Source organism: Gavialis gangeticus, unplaced genomic scaffold, assembly GCF_001723915.1.
Source record: "Gavialis gangeticus isolate Ggan-Ray unplaced genomic scaffold, GavGan_comp1, whole genome shotgun sequence".
Lineage (NCBI taxonomy): Eukaryota > Metazoa > Chordata > Crocodylia > Gavialidae > Gavialis > Gavialis gangeticus.
Window position 1 is genome coordinate 54,434,460 of NW_017728992.1, and position 14,641 is coordinate 54,449,100.

At 42.7% G+C, this 14,641-nt stretch overlaps 1 protein-coding gene across 3 annotated transcripts in view; it reads right to left on the minus strand.

Moving 5' to 3' along the window:
- Window positions 1-14,641, minus strand: part of NEDD9 (neural precursor cell expressed, developmentally down-regulated 9) — a 201,556-nt gene that overhangs the window by 42,535 nt on the left and 144,380 nt on the right. The window contains exon 1 of one of the 3 annotated variants that reach the window (XM_019522610.1): window positions 12,021-12,225. The exons of 1 other annotated variant lie outside the window; for it this stretch is intronic. In XM_019522610.1, coding sequence (XP_019378155.1) covers window positions 12,021-12,032 — 12 coding nt within the window. In that variant the 5' untranslated portion in view covers window positions 12,033-12,225. Of the gene's footprint in view, window positions 1-2,251; window positions 2,297-12,020; window positions 12,226-14,641 lie in introns of those variants that run through there. One more of the 3 variants, XM_019522592.1, reaches the window with a different exon arrangement.

The window sequence follows — 14,641 nt, forward strand, 5'->3', positions numbered from 1 at the left end:
TGTTTTTTCAAAGTCTGGTAGGAAATCCTTGGCGAGGGCTGCTGTTATTTCTAGGGGAGGGGTTAATACTCGGGGGGGGGGGGAAGGGAGGAGGGACACTGAACGGAGAAATATAAGGAGGAGTTCCAAAGCAAAGATTGGAGAGAGAGCATGAATGTATGAGTCTCTGAATAAAATACTTCATTGTTCTCCCCTGAGTGAATACATCACCAGATTACTCTTATGCCTGACGCTTTCAAATGGACAAGTTAGTTTATAAAATAAATAAACACAAAAAATAAAAGCTTTTTGTTTAAATTATAATGCCTTGCAAATTTGGAGTAAAACAGTAGTTCTGTGTTTCTCTTTGTGAACAATAGGACTACAGACAGTACAGACTGGCCTGTTTTTTTGCTGGGTTTACTTTTTTGTTTTTGTTTTTTGTCTTACATTTCCTACAGTGCATTCACAAAACCTGACCTAAAATGTAAATGGGTAAATAGCTGGCCAGATCATCCCTTTGATTCTAATGGTGTGGAGAGCATAGAAGTGGCGCATCAACCAGTGGATTGATATAAAACCTGTCAGATGTTGAAGGGAAGGCGTTCGACAGAAGTGACAATTCCTTCTTGCCACATGGTATCCCTTCTGGGTAGACTCTGTACAACTGGGACTTAGAATCAAAGTCATAATTTGGCTTGGCAAATTACAATTAGACAAAGAAAAGGAATAGATAGAGTAATACTCTCTTGTGTAGCATCAGGGAACTGTTGATGAGAATCAACAGTACTGCTAGCAGCTCTGTGGAGGGGCAGGTTCTATGTTGGTAGGCCCTCCATAAAGACAACAGAGAAAGCAGGTATAGACATTGTACAGATGATGAAGTACAAGATGAAGCAGTGCTTTCAGGCAGATAGAATATCCTGCATCTTGATCTGTAGACATTCGGTATTTGGTAGTGCTGCAGTGACAGGTCCCTATTCACTCCACAGAAAGGTACACCTCATCCAATACCTCATCTTGAGGACCCATTGCAATCTACTTCACCAATGTCTTGTGCTTATTTTTTGGTCTCCCACCAATGCTTGCCTCTGTCTCTTGTCTAAGGAAGGACATCATGTAGTACCCTGGCTTTAAAAGGACTTTCCAAAATCCCCACAAAGGTCTATGTGCATTTGGTGACATCCACAGACAAAGGAGGAAAAAATAAAATGAGAAAACAATAGCCTCAGAATAAAAATGATCTAAATGCAATTAAACTACAATACACCTAAATCCAGAAGTGTGTGAAAACCCTAACCTCTTTGCTTTAGGCAGGCAAGTTCTTAGCAAAAGGAGGCTGGATATTAGATGTTTAAGGGTAGAAGGAACAGAGGAGAAATAAACAATGAGAGAGAAAGAAAGAAAGAATCCTGAAATCTGTTTTAAGTTTTGAAACTCCACTCTCAGGCATTTGTAGCATGTCTTTTTCCAGATGAATTTTACTTTACAGCAAACTTAACCCTTATCTGTGCAACTTAGGTGGGGCAGGAAGGGGAGATGCATTACAATAGAGTTGTGAGGAGAAAGATAACTATTTCATGGGATTATTTTGATTTCATTATGATTTGGAGGGGTGGTGAGAGGGCCCTACGATACCAGAGAAGATTGCCTGATTGACTGCTCTGAAGCTGTGGATCCTGGAAGTCCTGAGAGCATGGGCTGCCAGGTTATAAGCTTGGAAGCTGGCCCTCTCAAGGATTCCAGATTCTTGATTCCTTCAAGATGGGTTGCCCCAAAGCAGGCTGGAAGCCAAGTAGGTTTTCTATGGAAACCTGGTGGCAGGCAGATTTTGAAACATACCTGGCAGGCAGGGTTACATCACAGCTCTATCAAAATTTGAACAGTCTCTGTGAGCTGTTTTAATTTTCATGATCTGGCATTCCCATTTTGGAGGATTTCTGACAAACTCTTCTACTAAAGCTCATTTTGAAAGGCAGGCAAGACAATAACAGCACTCTACTTATAGGCAAGGCTTTAGCATAATATCTTGATCTTTTTATGCTGAAAATGTAGACTTGTGTAGAAAAGGTAAGAGAGAGTCTTGTAAATGAGTTCATCATCACAGTTGAAACTGCAGTATAAATGAAGCCTATTATTGTTACATAATAAATCACCCAAAGGTCATGAGAACTATACAGATGGCAAAGGTAGACTGCCCCATGTTTTATTTTAAAAAAAAATTAAGAGACCCACTTTAAGAAAAAGTTCAGCACAACTTTACTGAATTCACCTGGATGTAGTACGTGTAGCTGCAAGCCATGTTAGACCCACTGTATTTACTGTGTTGATGCAGCCTGTCAATGCAAGAAAATACTTATTGGACAACTTCTTGACAAGTGCAATATATATTAAAACTCCCAGACAGCTGAATGATCATCTTGGGTGTTTTAACTTGAAATTACTAGGAAAAGAATTAAAACAATACACACAAACTATTGCAAATGACATGCTAGACAGATAGTGTGAACATCTTACTCTTTTTTACTGAATAAAGAGTTGTTCCCTGAAAAGGGACATGTCTAGGCACCTACCTAATGCACACTGTTGTGATTTTCATGGAAAGTATGAAAAACTCAGCTCTCCACAATTGCTGTGAAAAATGGGGTATACTATGATTTCCGACAGAATTGCCAAAAAAAATCTTACTAAGACTAAAATGCTGGCTCCCCAGTGGCAGCCAGAGGTCTTCGTGGCCACTGGTGCCTGGCCTCACAGCTCACGGTGGGGGAGGGAAAGGCACTGGCTGGTGTAGCAGCATAAAGGGGAGCAGCAAAGATGGTGGCCACCCCGTCATCCTTCCTTTCCCACCAAGGCCTCTCTGCCAATCAGTGGGAGTTAGGCTGCTTGAAGGACAGCCCTCTCTGCAGATCAGAGGTGAGAAGTGGGGCCTCCAAGGCCTCATGGCCAATCAGCAGATGGGGCTGCCACAAAATGACTGTGAAAGTGGCTCTGTGCACTGTGAGCAGGCTGTGAAAAAACCTTTGTCTTGCCCTGATTTAGGTAGGTCCCTGGTCATGGCACTTCCCTGGCCTCCCATCTTGAAGTGGGCAAAAAGACAGTCACTGGGAAACAAGATTTGTTCGTAGGATATTCTGGCATTCCCTAGGTTCCACTGACTGCCCATAATTCACAAGGTTGTTCCTGTTGAAAAATCCAACCTTTCAGTGAAAGGGGAATGTTTTTGGGAGTTTCTTTTTGTTTTTGTTTTTAAAGGCTTTTGATATGCAGATTACATGTAGAGTTAATCCAGTCTTATCATTCTTTCTTTCCAAGGTAGGCAACGCCATTCCGTCTAAGAATGACCTGTCTTTAAAATAAACACACAAATTAAATAAATGGAAAGGCAGGCGTGACTTCCATCTCTGGGGATGATATACAGTTTCCGTCATCCTGCAGAACTGTGTTTCTGGGAGGCCAAATTGCAATTTTAGCAACCTCATTTCCTGTCAAACACAAGTTACACCCAAATGAGCTAGACAAAAATCAGCTCCTTTAGAAATGACAACAATATCCCATGACTTGCAAAGGGTGGATGAGAGAGAAAAAGAAAAAGGTAAGTTTATAAGATAAGCCTGTTATAGGCAGCAAAATTTAAGCGTCAAATCCTTTGCTGGTGTCAATAGACTCAGCTTCATTGACCTCAAAGGTTGTGAATGAATTTACAGGGGAAAAAAGGGTTAATATCTCTTAATACAATTTCCTGTGCAAAGCAGGTGGTGTACCAGATGCATACATTCATTGTTTGCTTTTCTGTACATACACATTGATTGCAACCCCTTCCCAAGACGCACGCAAAGTATCTCTTCACAACTGTTCCCACTAGTGCAGAATATCTCTGTAATCAAAGAAGGATGTAGGTGTGCCTCTTAGGATACCCACCCATCAGGTAGACTAGAGCTGTACAGCTTCTTAAGTGGCTGGGTACTGTATTCCATGTGGGCTGCAACAGTATGAGCTCTGGATTGCTATCTCTCTCATTGCACTGCATGCATGCCCCTGCCCCCAACTGCTACACTGCTTGTTTGGGCCTCTCACCACCACTACTACATCACACACGTAGCCACCAGTTTAGACAGCCCTAAGGTAGATGATTCAAAAGGATACAAGTAACATAACAGAACATTCACAAAAGTGGCAGCATGCTGTGTGGCTGGGCTGCCCTAGAGCCTGCCTCATGCACCTGTTCCTGCTGACATGCTCCAAACCTAGAAAAGCAAAGCCAGTGCAGCCACCCCAAGGAAGCAGTGTGTCAATGGGAAACAAGCCCTTGCATTGCTTTTAAAATGGGACTGTGGCCTAGGTCAGAGGTTCTCAAACTGTGGTCTGCGAGCTCCATTCAGGTGGTCTGAAGAAAGGTTGTGGAACAATCGAGAATATCTGTACCTGTAAGGTAAGACTACTGATATTAAAATATGAGTTGTGTGCTTTGATTTGAAGAACAAAAAGAAGTTTATTAAGTGGTCCGCTGAGACCCTCAGCAATTTTCAACTGGTCCACGAAAAAAAAAGTTTGAGAACCACTGGCCTAGGTCATTTGTGGTACATTGCAACTTAACTCCTAGTGAAACAGATGGGAGCATGGTGCCCAAATACCTTTATGGATTTGGCCCTTAGGCAGTTTTAAGCACATAACTGTAGGCTCTGAAGTGACTTAAGTACTCTGGAAAGCATGACTAACTGGTTAAGAAGTTGTTTTTATGACCCTAACCCATCCAATGACAGTGGTATTTTTGCACAGATGAGATGCCATGCAGTGATCATGTATTTCTAGGTTACTTTTGGGGATTCACTGCAGGTGTAGCTGAGCAAGAAGTCTCCTTTTTTGCACATCTGCCAAATACCAATACCCACTGTGGGTGAGGACTGCAGTCCTTACATCCCCATGCTACTAGCTTTTTGAAAAAAATAGGGTGGGTCCACAGCCCCAAGCCTCTCCACAGTTTGCTAGTGTGGAAGTGAAAGATTGCTGTACCAGCTCGAATGATGGAATGGCCGCTACGTGGCGTATGTGTCTTGGGAGGAATTCTGTCTGAGTCGACTAGAATTTTACCCGAGGCCTTTGGACTCAGCAGTGTAATGACTCCACTGTGTGTAAGTTCACCAGAGCACAGTCTATCCGATAATATAAGCCTCTCCCAAATAAGCACACACAAGAGTTCAGAGTTCAGTGCTAAGCCTCCATAACTCAGAAAGAAGCCAGTGTGACCCTCTGCAATATCAGTTTTATTACTGGTGGGGTCCCAGCACCAATTTCAAGTTAGCAGGGAAGCATCTTCTGTCTGGCAGGATTAGCCTAAATTGTTAAACACACCTTCAGTATTGTCATATCAGCTGTGCAGTCATCAATGTTCCAGCAAAGTGCCTCTGAAAGAGTGAGTGAAGATTCAGGTCAGTCCTTAAAATGTAATCTGATGCTTGATAAGGGTCCTGAAAAAGTACGGGTAAAATTAATTTTACCCTCAACTGTTGCACCTCTTTTTATCTCCTGGGTTCAAATGGAACTAAAATAACAAAATGTCACAAGAAAGACTGTTCTTGTGGCATTCTTTCTTAGCCCAAATCAGGAATTGATAGACACTTTTTGAAAGTTTAATTAATCCAGCCCAGTTTAGGGATTAGAGTTTCCAGATAGGTTTCCCAGAAACAACTAAAATTTCTCATCCTCATGTCAGGTCTTCAAATCAATTAAAATGTTTTTCATCGCTAGCTAGTTCTTTTATAAGTTTTCTTTTCATGGCTTTATATGACATTTTATTAGTTCAGAGTTGGAAGGTCTGAACTAACAGTGTTATGATGTGAGAGATCTACATTCCTTTTCCTGCTCTGCCCCAGCTCTCATTGGATGAGTCACTGAGATGCTCTATGCCTCAGTTCCCCATACGTAAAATGGGGTTACTAACACTGCCCACCATCAAGGGTGTGTTGTAAGGATGAGTCAATTCAGAGGTTGTGAAGTGCTTGGATACTAGGGTTGTGGAGGGCAGATACGTACCTAAAACTGATATACAGATGACAATGGGCCAGATCCTACTATGCTATCCCTGAGAAAATTATGACTTTATATGGAGTTGTTTTATTTGTTCTCCCTTTATAAGGGATCATTTCTAGCAGAAAAGGCTAATGATCTGGCTCTATGTCCTTCAGGCTCCTGAAGAGCTATGGAGACCAAAGCTTATTTGCCCATGCCTGCCTAACATGTTACAAACCATTTTGGCCTCCACCGAGCCCCTAGTAGTTTGTCAAAGAGCCATACTACAGTGCGTTGTCCATTGCCACTGTCCTTTATGTGCTGTCAAGAGAACAGCAGCTTTCCATTCATAAATCACCAGTCATTGCCTACAGAACATGAATTTTCAGGAGGAGGTCTAACATAGCCGGAGTAAGAGGAGAGTGCAGTGTTGTCAGTTACTGATTCTTCTTCACTCACCCCATGTATATCCATTTGTCGCCCCTTCCTGTGACATAAGGATTAACAAGGCTATCAGCCTTTGCTTAACCATGGAGTTTAATCAGAATTTTACTTGAGTAAAAGTTTCAGGATTAGAGCCAATCTGAAGCTAAAACACACGTGTATATGACACAATGGTGTAAGAAATGCTTGAGGAATGTGTAGAATGGACATTTTTGGGTTAAGCGGAGCATATTAAGGTCATCAGTGCTGAGAACTGAGCCAGATTCAAAAAAAGGATAGCCAGTGTTAAACTCACCCCTGAGATATAGTAACTTGAACTGGTTCAGCTTTACTGATAACGGACTTCTAACAAGATAACTCTACGTCACAAATCTACCTTGGAGACTTCTGAAAAGGCGCAAATTAAATCTGTTAATCCTAATCATTTTAGATATGTTCTCTAAAATACAAAGTAATGGAAGCTATCTAGAGGCTGTGCATTACTTTCTGGAATAAAGAGGGAGTCATTAAGTGTATTAGTCTGCCCTGTAATGTATTTTCCAGTATGGTCTTGGTTCCTCTTTACCGCATATTTTGTATGCCTCAACAGTCACAGGGTGATGTCAGGAATGTAAGGAGTAAACAAAATGGAGAGCTTTTGGTCAGTAAAGTACAGGGAGTTCTTTTCCTTTTACATAGCCAAATACTTCAAGCCTTTCATTGCCTGGGTTACAAGCAGCTTTTCACAAGCATTTCTGGTTGGAAATAGAGTATTTCTTCCCAGTGACACTATTTGTTTGTCTTGGCATCTAGGCAGTTGTATTTAAGACTGTGTATTGCTACATTGTGCCACAATACAAATGGCAGGCATTTCAAACTGATTTGTTTAGGTTCCTTCCTTTCCCAACATTATCTAAAAATAGATAACCAAGACCTCGTACTTTACATACATGTTATTGTTATTGGCTTAAATGAGACCGAGAATGCAGTCATCTTCTACTCCTTTTTAATTCTATAATGACTCTTTTATTTTATTTTCTTTTTCATATTACTTGTGATGGGTGAGCAGTTGTCAGTCTTACTATCACAAAAATCCCTTTTCATTTTGCCACATAGTATTGCTCATGTTAGCTGGTGATTAGGTTCAGAGGATCCCTTCCAGTCCTATGTAGACCTATATGCTGCAGTATTACCAAATTACCAAATCCTGCAGATATTCTGAGGTCCACAAAGTCCTGTGCCCAGTAGGGGATCCAGGAATGGGTCAAGGGGAGTGTGGTTTTTGTACTTTGGCTGTATCATGCATGTACAGTGACCTCTGAGTTTACTGTCTGGTCAGCACAGACTTCTGCTGGAGCTCCACTGAGCAGTGAGCTCTCAGTTCTCCAGCTGATCGGGGTGGGATCTGGCCAGAGCTCCTGCTTTCATGTAGTTCTGGAGCCCAGAGGTGAAGGCTGCTGCTGTTCAGCCTTCCTCTCCCATCCCCTCCCTGCTGAATTCAGCAGCACAGGAAAGAAGGGGATGAGTGGCAGCAGTCATGCTCACCCCATGGGCTTTGGAGATGCATGAAATGAGGGGCTCTGGCTAGACCCTGCACCAAAAGTTCAATGTGGCACAGTCGAAGAGGGGTATGATATATGCTAATATAAATGCACTGTAGATTAGAATGGGTTGGTTAGTAGGGTGGCCATCATAGAGGACAGTCTGGTTGTCCTCTGTCCTCTATTGATACATAACCAATGCCTTTAATGTCCTCTATTTTTCTCTTCAAGAGAAAAATAGAGGACATTAAAGGCATCAGGTTTTGTATCAATAGAGGACAGAGCAGCAGAAAACTGGAACGTCCTCTATGATGGCTACCCTATTGGTCAGGGAAAGCTGATGGAACACATGAAATATACAAAGGTCATAATAATTAGGCTTTGGGAGACTAGTTTCATGTCTGCACTATCGTGGTAGTGTGCTGTGGCCAGGATACTCCCAAGCACACCCAGTCTACCTGTTTCCATATGCATGTTCAAACCCAGAAATGCACTTAGTGAGGCCGCTCTGGACGTGCTTACTCACTGCTGCTCTTGAGACCTCAGTCTCCAGTGCACTTGGCAGCAGCTGATAGAGGAGATTCCTAGAGCAACCTCACTGGGTTGTCTGTAAGTATGGATTGCACGAGTACAAGGGTATGGGCCATAATTCCATTGACTTTGACGCAGGTAGTGCAGTGAGGAAGAGAAGAGTGGGATTAAACAAGGGATTAAGCTGTGACCTTGTTGAAGCCCATGGGAATTTTGACATTTCACCGTCATGTCTGAAGAGGGGTTTATGAAAGAGAATAAAAAAAGTTTAGGTTCCAGAAAGGCAAGGAAGGGCAGAAGATCTTCAAGAGACCTGGAGGTGAATGATGGCATATTATAAAGTGCATATGAGATTGAGGAAATGCATAGGGATAAAGTGCATCAGAGTTTGAGGAAGACAGGGAGTCAGTCCAGATTACAAGGTGCCTTTGAGCCCTGTCGCACTGAAACCAGGGCCAGGAGAAGTTCAGGGATTGTCCAAGGCCACTTGCATGAGCCAGGTCCTGTTCTAACCGCTAAGCAACACACTGGAACACCTGGGTCATCCTGTGTTTGCAGGCATCCTTGTGCTGGTAGGCAGCCTCGTAATAGAGAAAAAATGGAGCCTCAAAAACCCTCTGATGGGCTGTGAGGAGAGGTCAAGCATGCATAGCTTCCTGGGCCCCTGCCAGTAAGCACTTAGTTAAACAAAGTCAATCATACACCTGGCATCAGAGCAACCTGTGCAATCTGGGCCCTTCCCCCAATGGAGACCTAAAGTAATACATGTATTACAACAGCTTCTTCTTTCTCTGTATACTGACAACAACAACCTACACAATGTTAACTCCAGAGAAAGAAATGAAACAATGTACAGATTTTGAGTTTAAAAAACAGTAAAAAGCAAGTATTATCTTTGTCTCCTTTTCCCATCGGCCCCTCCAGAAATGTATTTAAGAAAGTTTGTCCTGGGTAAACAGTTTAAATAAACACTTCAAACTTCCTAGGAAATGTAAACATGCTAGTCTGACAGGAAGGCTTATGGAGGCCACAAACCTTCTGCCTTTTTCTTGAAAGGGTCTTTCTTTCTCTTTGTGTGGTTTGCCCATCTAGAATTACGTAATCACCTTCTAAGCCAAAGCCCTAATGAATTGGAGAGGAGAACCCTTACAGAGCAGGGTAGAGCTCTGCTGGTAAAGAGGCTTATCATTTCATACTCTCACAGCAGGCTGAGACTACGTGTGAAATATGATCTTCTCACTACTGCAGAGTTGTTTCTAGCCAGGGAAGGAGATGAGGAATTTTAGGGACTGTATAATTGTGCAGGCCTGTCATTTAGCAGTCAGCACACAGCATTCCTCATTCATGACCAGTGAGAATGTATTTAATGCTAAAACAAACAATAATTTCCACCAAGTGAAATGGCCATTCTCATGGTCCCTGTACACTCCTGTATTAGTTCTCATACTTTCCTATATTAGTAAGTACATGATATTCTTTGTGTGCAAGTTAAACTTTCTTCAGACTTGTATTGAATACAAATGGGCTAGAACAGTAAAATGGAAAGGGGGGTGGGAGGTGGGGGCTTGGATCACTGGCCTTTACTTAGCCCAGTTATAAGTACTGAGTTATCCAGTTCAGAGCTTCCCAGGTTATTTGGTACTGGGCTATTTAGGCCTTGTATAACCCGCATCACACTGGTACCTGTTTGCCTGCAACGGACTCTAGGGAAAAACAGGAAACAGCTATAAGAGTGGGACCCCAGCTTTCCTAAAATTAGGTTAGGTGGGGTTGGACTGGGCTCCTCTGTATTGCCCCAATAGAATGTATTTGTGTCATTAATATTGTATAGACTTATATTCTGATAGCAACAAGAGTTTCTGTTCTGTACAGGTTCATGCAGCACATTTATCATTGAAGGAGCAAGGCTCCATTATATTGGACCATGCACAAATAGAATAAAAAGATGGTCCCCGCTTGGAACAGCTTAAATCTAAGGAAGTGTGTGTAATGCATGTGATATTTCTAAATCACCTTTTTTTGAGTTTGAAGGGGCTTTTTTGGCAGGAAAACTAAAATGTTCCTTCCCTCCCTCCTTTTTTCCAATCACGCAAGATTACCATATGTCTGAGCAGTAATTTAATGCTTCAGTACCCTGTCCAGGTATTTAAAAGTCAGCATAATAGTATTATTGACACGTCACCTTTTCATGTGCACATCTCTTAGCAGAACTTTATTTTAAAATCTGATTATAAAAAGCTTTTTTTAAAGATAGTGAAATATGGTTCTAATGGCCAAAAATACAGTTGATTTCTTGCTCATAACCAATTAAAGCAAACCTGCTGTAAAGTTGTGTATTGCTCACAAAAAACATATGTTTATGAAGTTTAAGAAACAGGCTGATCTTTTTTTTTCAGGAAAAATAAAAGTTTATATGCTAAAAAAATGCTAAACGTCACAAAATGTTTATTTATGTATACATATCCACTGGTATTAATTTCCCTTTTGGTAGCAACAGTGCTATGCAGGAGTTCCTGAAACTAACTGCTGTAAACAGGAGGAGAATGTATCCCATTATCTAGGTATGTACAGTGATATAGCAGCATCAAAAAATTACAGAAAGCATGTTCTCTTTTAAATTCACACAACATTAAAAATTACAGAATCCTTTTCCACACCATCCTATTATAATTCTTTAGTATTTAAGGGTCCTTATTTTGCAATCCTAAATCTGGAGCAATTCCTCTTGACTTCAGGGCAATTTTTCAAGATCTTTCCCCTGGATATGCAAAAGCAGTAGTGAAATTCCTGAAGAACCCACCCACGCCTCCGTTAGGCTATTTTTTTTCCTGATGAGGTCCCAGTCTGGGTTACACATCAATACGATATGCATCTGCTAAAGATGAATAAAGTTCTCTTTCTCATAAAGTTCTTGTTTCTGCAGCTGAAAACAGAAAGGATTTTTACAAGTGTCCAGCTGACTTGAAATACAGCACATGCACTATTCTGCCCATGTGTTCCAGGCTGGCAGCTAAGAAAATGCCTTATGCTTTCAGACAAGAGCATTACATTCACAATATCTCCCTCCCATGAGGACTTTAAGAAGTCTAAAAGATGATGGCTACAACTGGTATCCCTGAAAGATGATGGGCACATTTTTACAGTTCCCTTGAAAAACATGGCACAACCAGTCAGAGAGAAGAGAAAGATACTTTTAAAAACTATTTTAAAACAAATGAGTCTGAAACTTGACATTCCTACCTACTCTGAGCCAGCACAGTATCTGTGGCAACTGAAAGAAATCAGATAGAGTTTTCTTTGAAACTCTGGCAGCCTTAAAAAAAAAAAAAACAGAACTCAATATAATTCAAGAAAAAAGGTTCTTTATATCCTTTGATTCTAGGTACGGAAAAAACTGGCATATCCTGTTCTCTTTTGTCTTGTACTGGTATGGAAATGTCACTCAGAGTCCATATGAAACTAAAAATGTAAATGTTCCCCCTGCACATACACATTGAATAAGAACAAAAATCTTTTTAAAAAAGCCATTTGTCTCACCTTATACTTCATAATTGCAGATGTATCTGGAGTAGTCCTGTGAAACTAGACAGAATACGCGACAATCTCACACATCTTCCTTTCCCATGTAATGTTTTCAGAAGTGAAAATGAAAATATTCCCAGAATTGAAGGTGGTTTTCCAGTCTGAGTCTTTGAACTCTTGGAGCTGCTAAGTTTCCAGTGCATCTGAGCATATTGTTGTGATCGGCTGCAAATGGGCTGCGCTGCTGATTTGCATAGCTTTCCACTATTGGCTAGAAAAGGAGGTGGGCTGGGACAAGATGACAGTGACCCCTCCTCTTTTCCCACCTCCAGAAACACTACCCTCGTCCTCACCCCGCCAAGCCCAAATCACTAAACTAGACATGATTTTCCACCTCCACAGAGTGTGTGGGGGGAGTGGGGAGAGAGAGGAGAAAGAAGGAAATCTTTTAAGATTAATTCCATTTTTTTAAAAAGAAACCAGTCCACAAAGCAAGGTCAGGCAGTCCTTCTTCCTGTGACCTAGCAACTCCTTCATAACCCAGTTTCATTTCAAAGCCATTCACCTCACAATCTCCACATGAAATGAAAGCGGGGACAAAAGGTTTTCTGTCTCCAGTCCCCTTTTTACTCCTCACCCCTGCTGATATCTCTTTTGGTTGCTGTTGTCTTTTTGTTCCTCTCAAGGTTCACAGTGTTCTGACTGTCAGCTTGAAACCAGCCAGGCAAACAGCTGCTCTGACAGTGACCAGGCACTACAGTGCTCTAAATATATGCTCTGGACCGGCCCAAGATTATGGTGGTGATGATTACTGTAATACTCAAATATGCAAAGCACTTCACCAACAACAGTAAATGGCCTATGATATCCAGATATGAAACAGCATGAGGAATATTCAGACATGATATGAGGAAGAATGTTGAATTAGAAATCTTGTCCAACTTTATCCTAACCATATAGTTGGTTCAATAAAAGATATTGCCTTAAGAAATCCCTGCTTCTTGCATAATTTCTGATATTTAGGCATTATACCAGATGCATACTAGAACCTTTAGTGGTATAAATTAGTTTTTCATGTTAAATTTGTACCACTTATTTTTGCCTGTTTGCATCCTCTGTAATCCTTTTGCCATACTAATTCATTTGAGGAGGGCTTCTTTTATTAAACACCAGTTTTTCCACTTCTGCCTTTCTACTTAGTGAAATGGTCTGTTAATGTTCCCATTGTTATCTCTTGAATCAAATGCTAAATATTCACTTTGCATGGGAAAGGCATGTTGATTCCATACTGATTAGACACCAGGGAGCAAGTAGGCTTTAATGATCTACATATTCAGTTTAACTTGTGATGGTAGTACGATTAGTATGATTTAGTACGATTAGTATGATTAGTATTTACCTGTGATAACCTACTGATAGGAAAGAGAAAGGAAGGCAAGTGTGTAGTAATTTAGTATTCATTGGGTGTGTCTACACATGAATTTCTATGCTATTAAATTTAATGCACTTTAGCCTAAGGCAATTTAGGCACACGTCTACATGTGGAGGCCTTAAGGCACCTTAATGTGGCTCGCTGGGCAACCTGCCCTGGTCAGCACTCTGGACAGCCCCTGGAAGCCCGTGGCAGTGTAGCTGGGTGGTGTAGCCCAGTGCTTGCCAAGTGGGAGCCTCCAGTCCCCCCGGATGTGGTTGGTCCAGGCCCAGCCCCAGCCATGGCTCCAATCCCCTCCCCATGTTCCTGCCTCCCCAGGATCGGATGACAGCAGGCCAAAGCTGAGCCCATGGGCCCCACGCTGCCACCAGGCACCATCAAGAAAAAGATGTGGTGGGTGCTGTTCTGCAAGGCACAGACACTGGAACTGGAGCACAGGTTCTGGTAGCAGCAGTCCCTGTTGGTGTGCAGTGAGTCAGCAGAGGGCCCAGGAGGCATGAGGGCTTCTGGCAAAGCACAAGGGACAGGCCACACTGTGACTCCCTGCAGGGGAAGTGGGCAGAGCCTTTGCTAGTGGCTCCCCTGTGCCTCTCCCTCAAGGCAGGTTTGTTGGCCGGGCAATGCAGCCCTGGAGGGGCAGGACTCCTCACTGCCTGCCCGGGATTCAGGTACCCTTAGAAGCCTGTGCTGGGGCTCCTGCCCGGGACAGCAGGTGGCCTGGGACTGCATCTGCCCCCCAGTACCTGGTACAGCTTTTGCTGCTTCACCCACCTCCATCTCAGGCAAGCGTCTGACCTCCATGCTGGACACTGTGGGTGGAAAAGGCGGTGTCAGTTCCTGGGGGCTCTGCGCAGCTCAGCCTGGGTAGGCTGGGCGCAATGCAGGTGGAGGCTCAGCTCTCTCCTTGGCCTGCTTTATCCAAGGCTGAGCCTCTGCCCATGTTGCTCTCAAGTTGAGCCGCGCAGAGCCTCCACGTGTTGATACTACCTTTCCCACCCACAGTGTCCACACAGAGGCCAGGTGCTTGCCCAGGATAGAGGTGGGTGGAGCAGGGAAAGCCATGCCAGGTGCTGGGGGCAGATGCAGTCCCAACCCACCTGCTATTTTGGGTGGGAACCCCAGTGCAGGCTTCTAAGGGTGCCTGAATCCTGGGTGGGAAGCGAAGCATCCTGTCCCTGCAGGGCTGCATGGCCTGGCCAGCAAA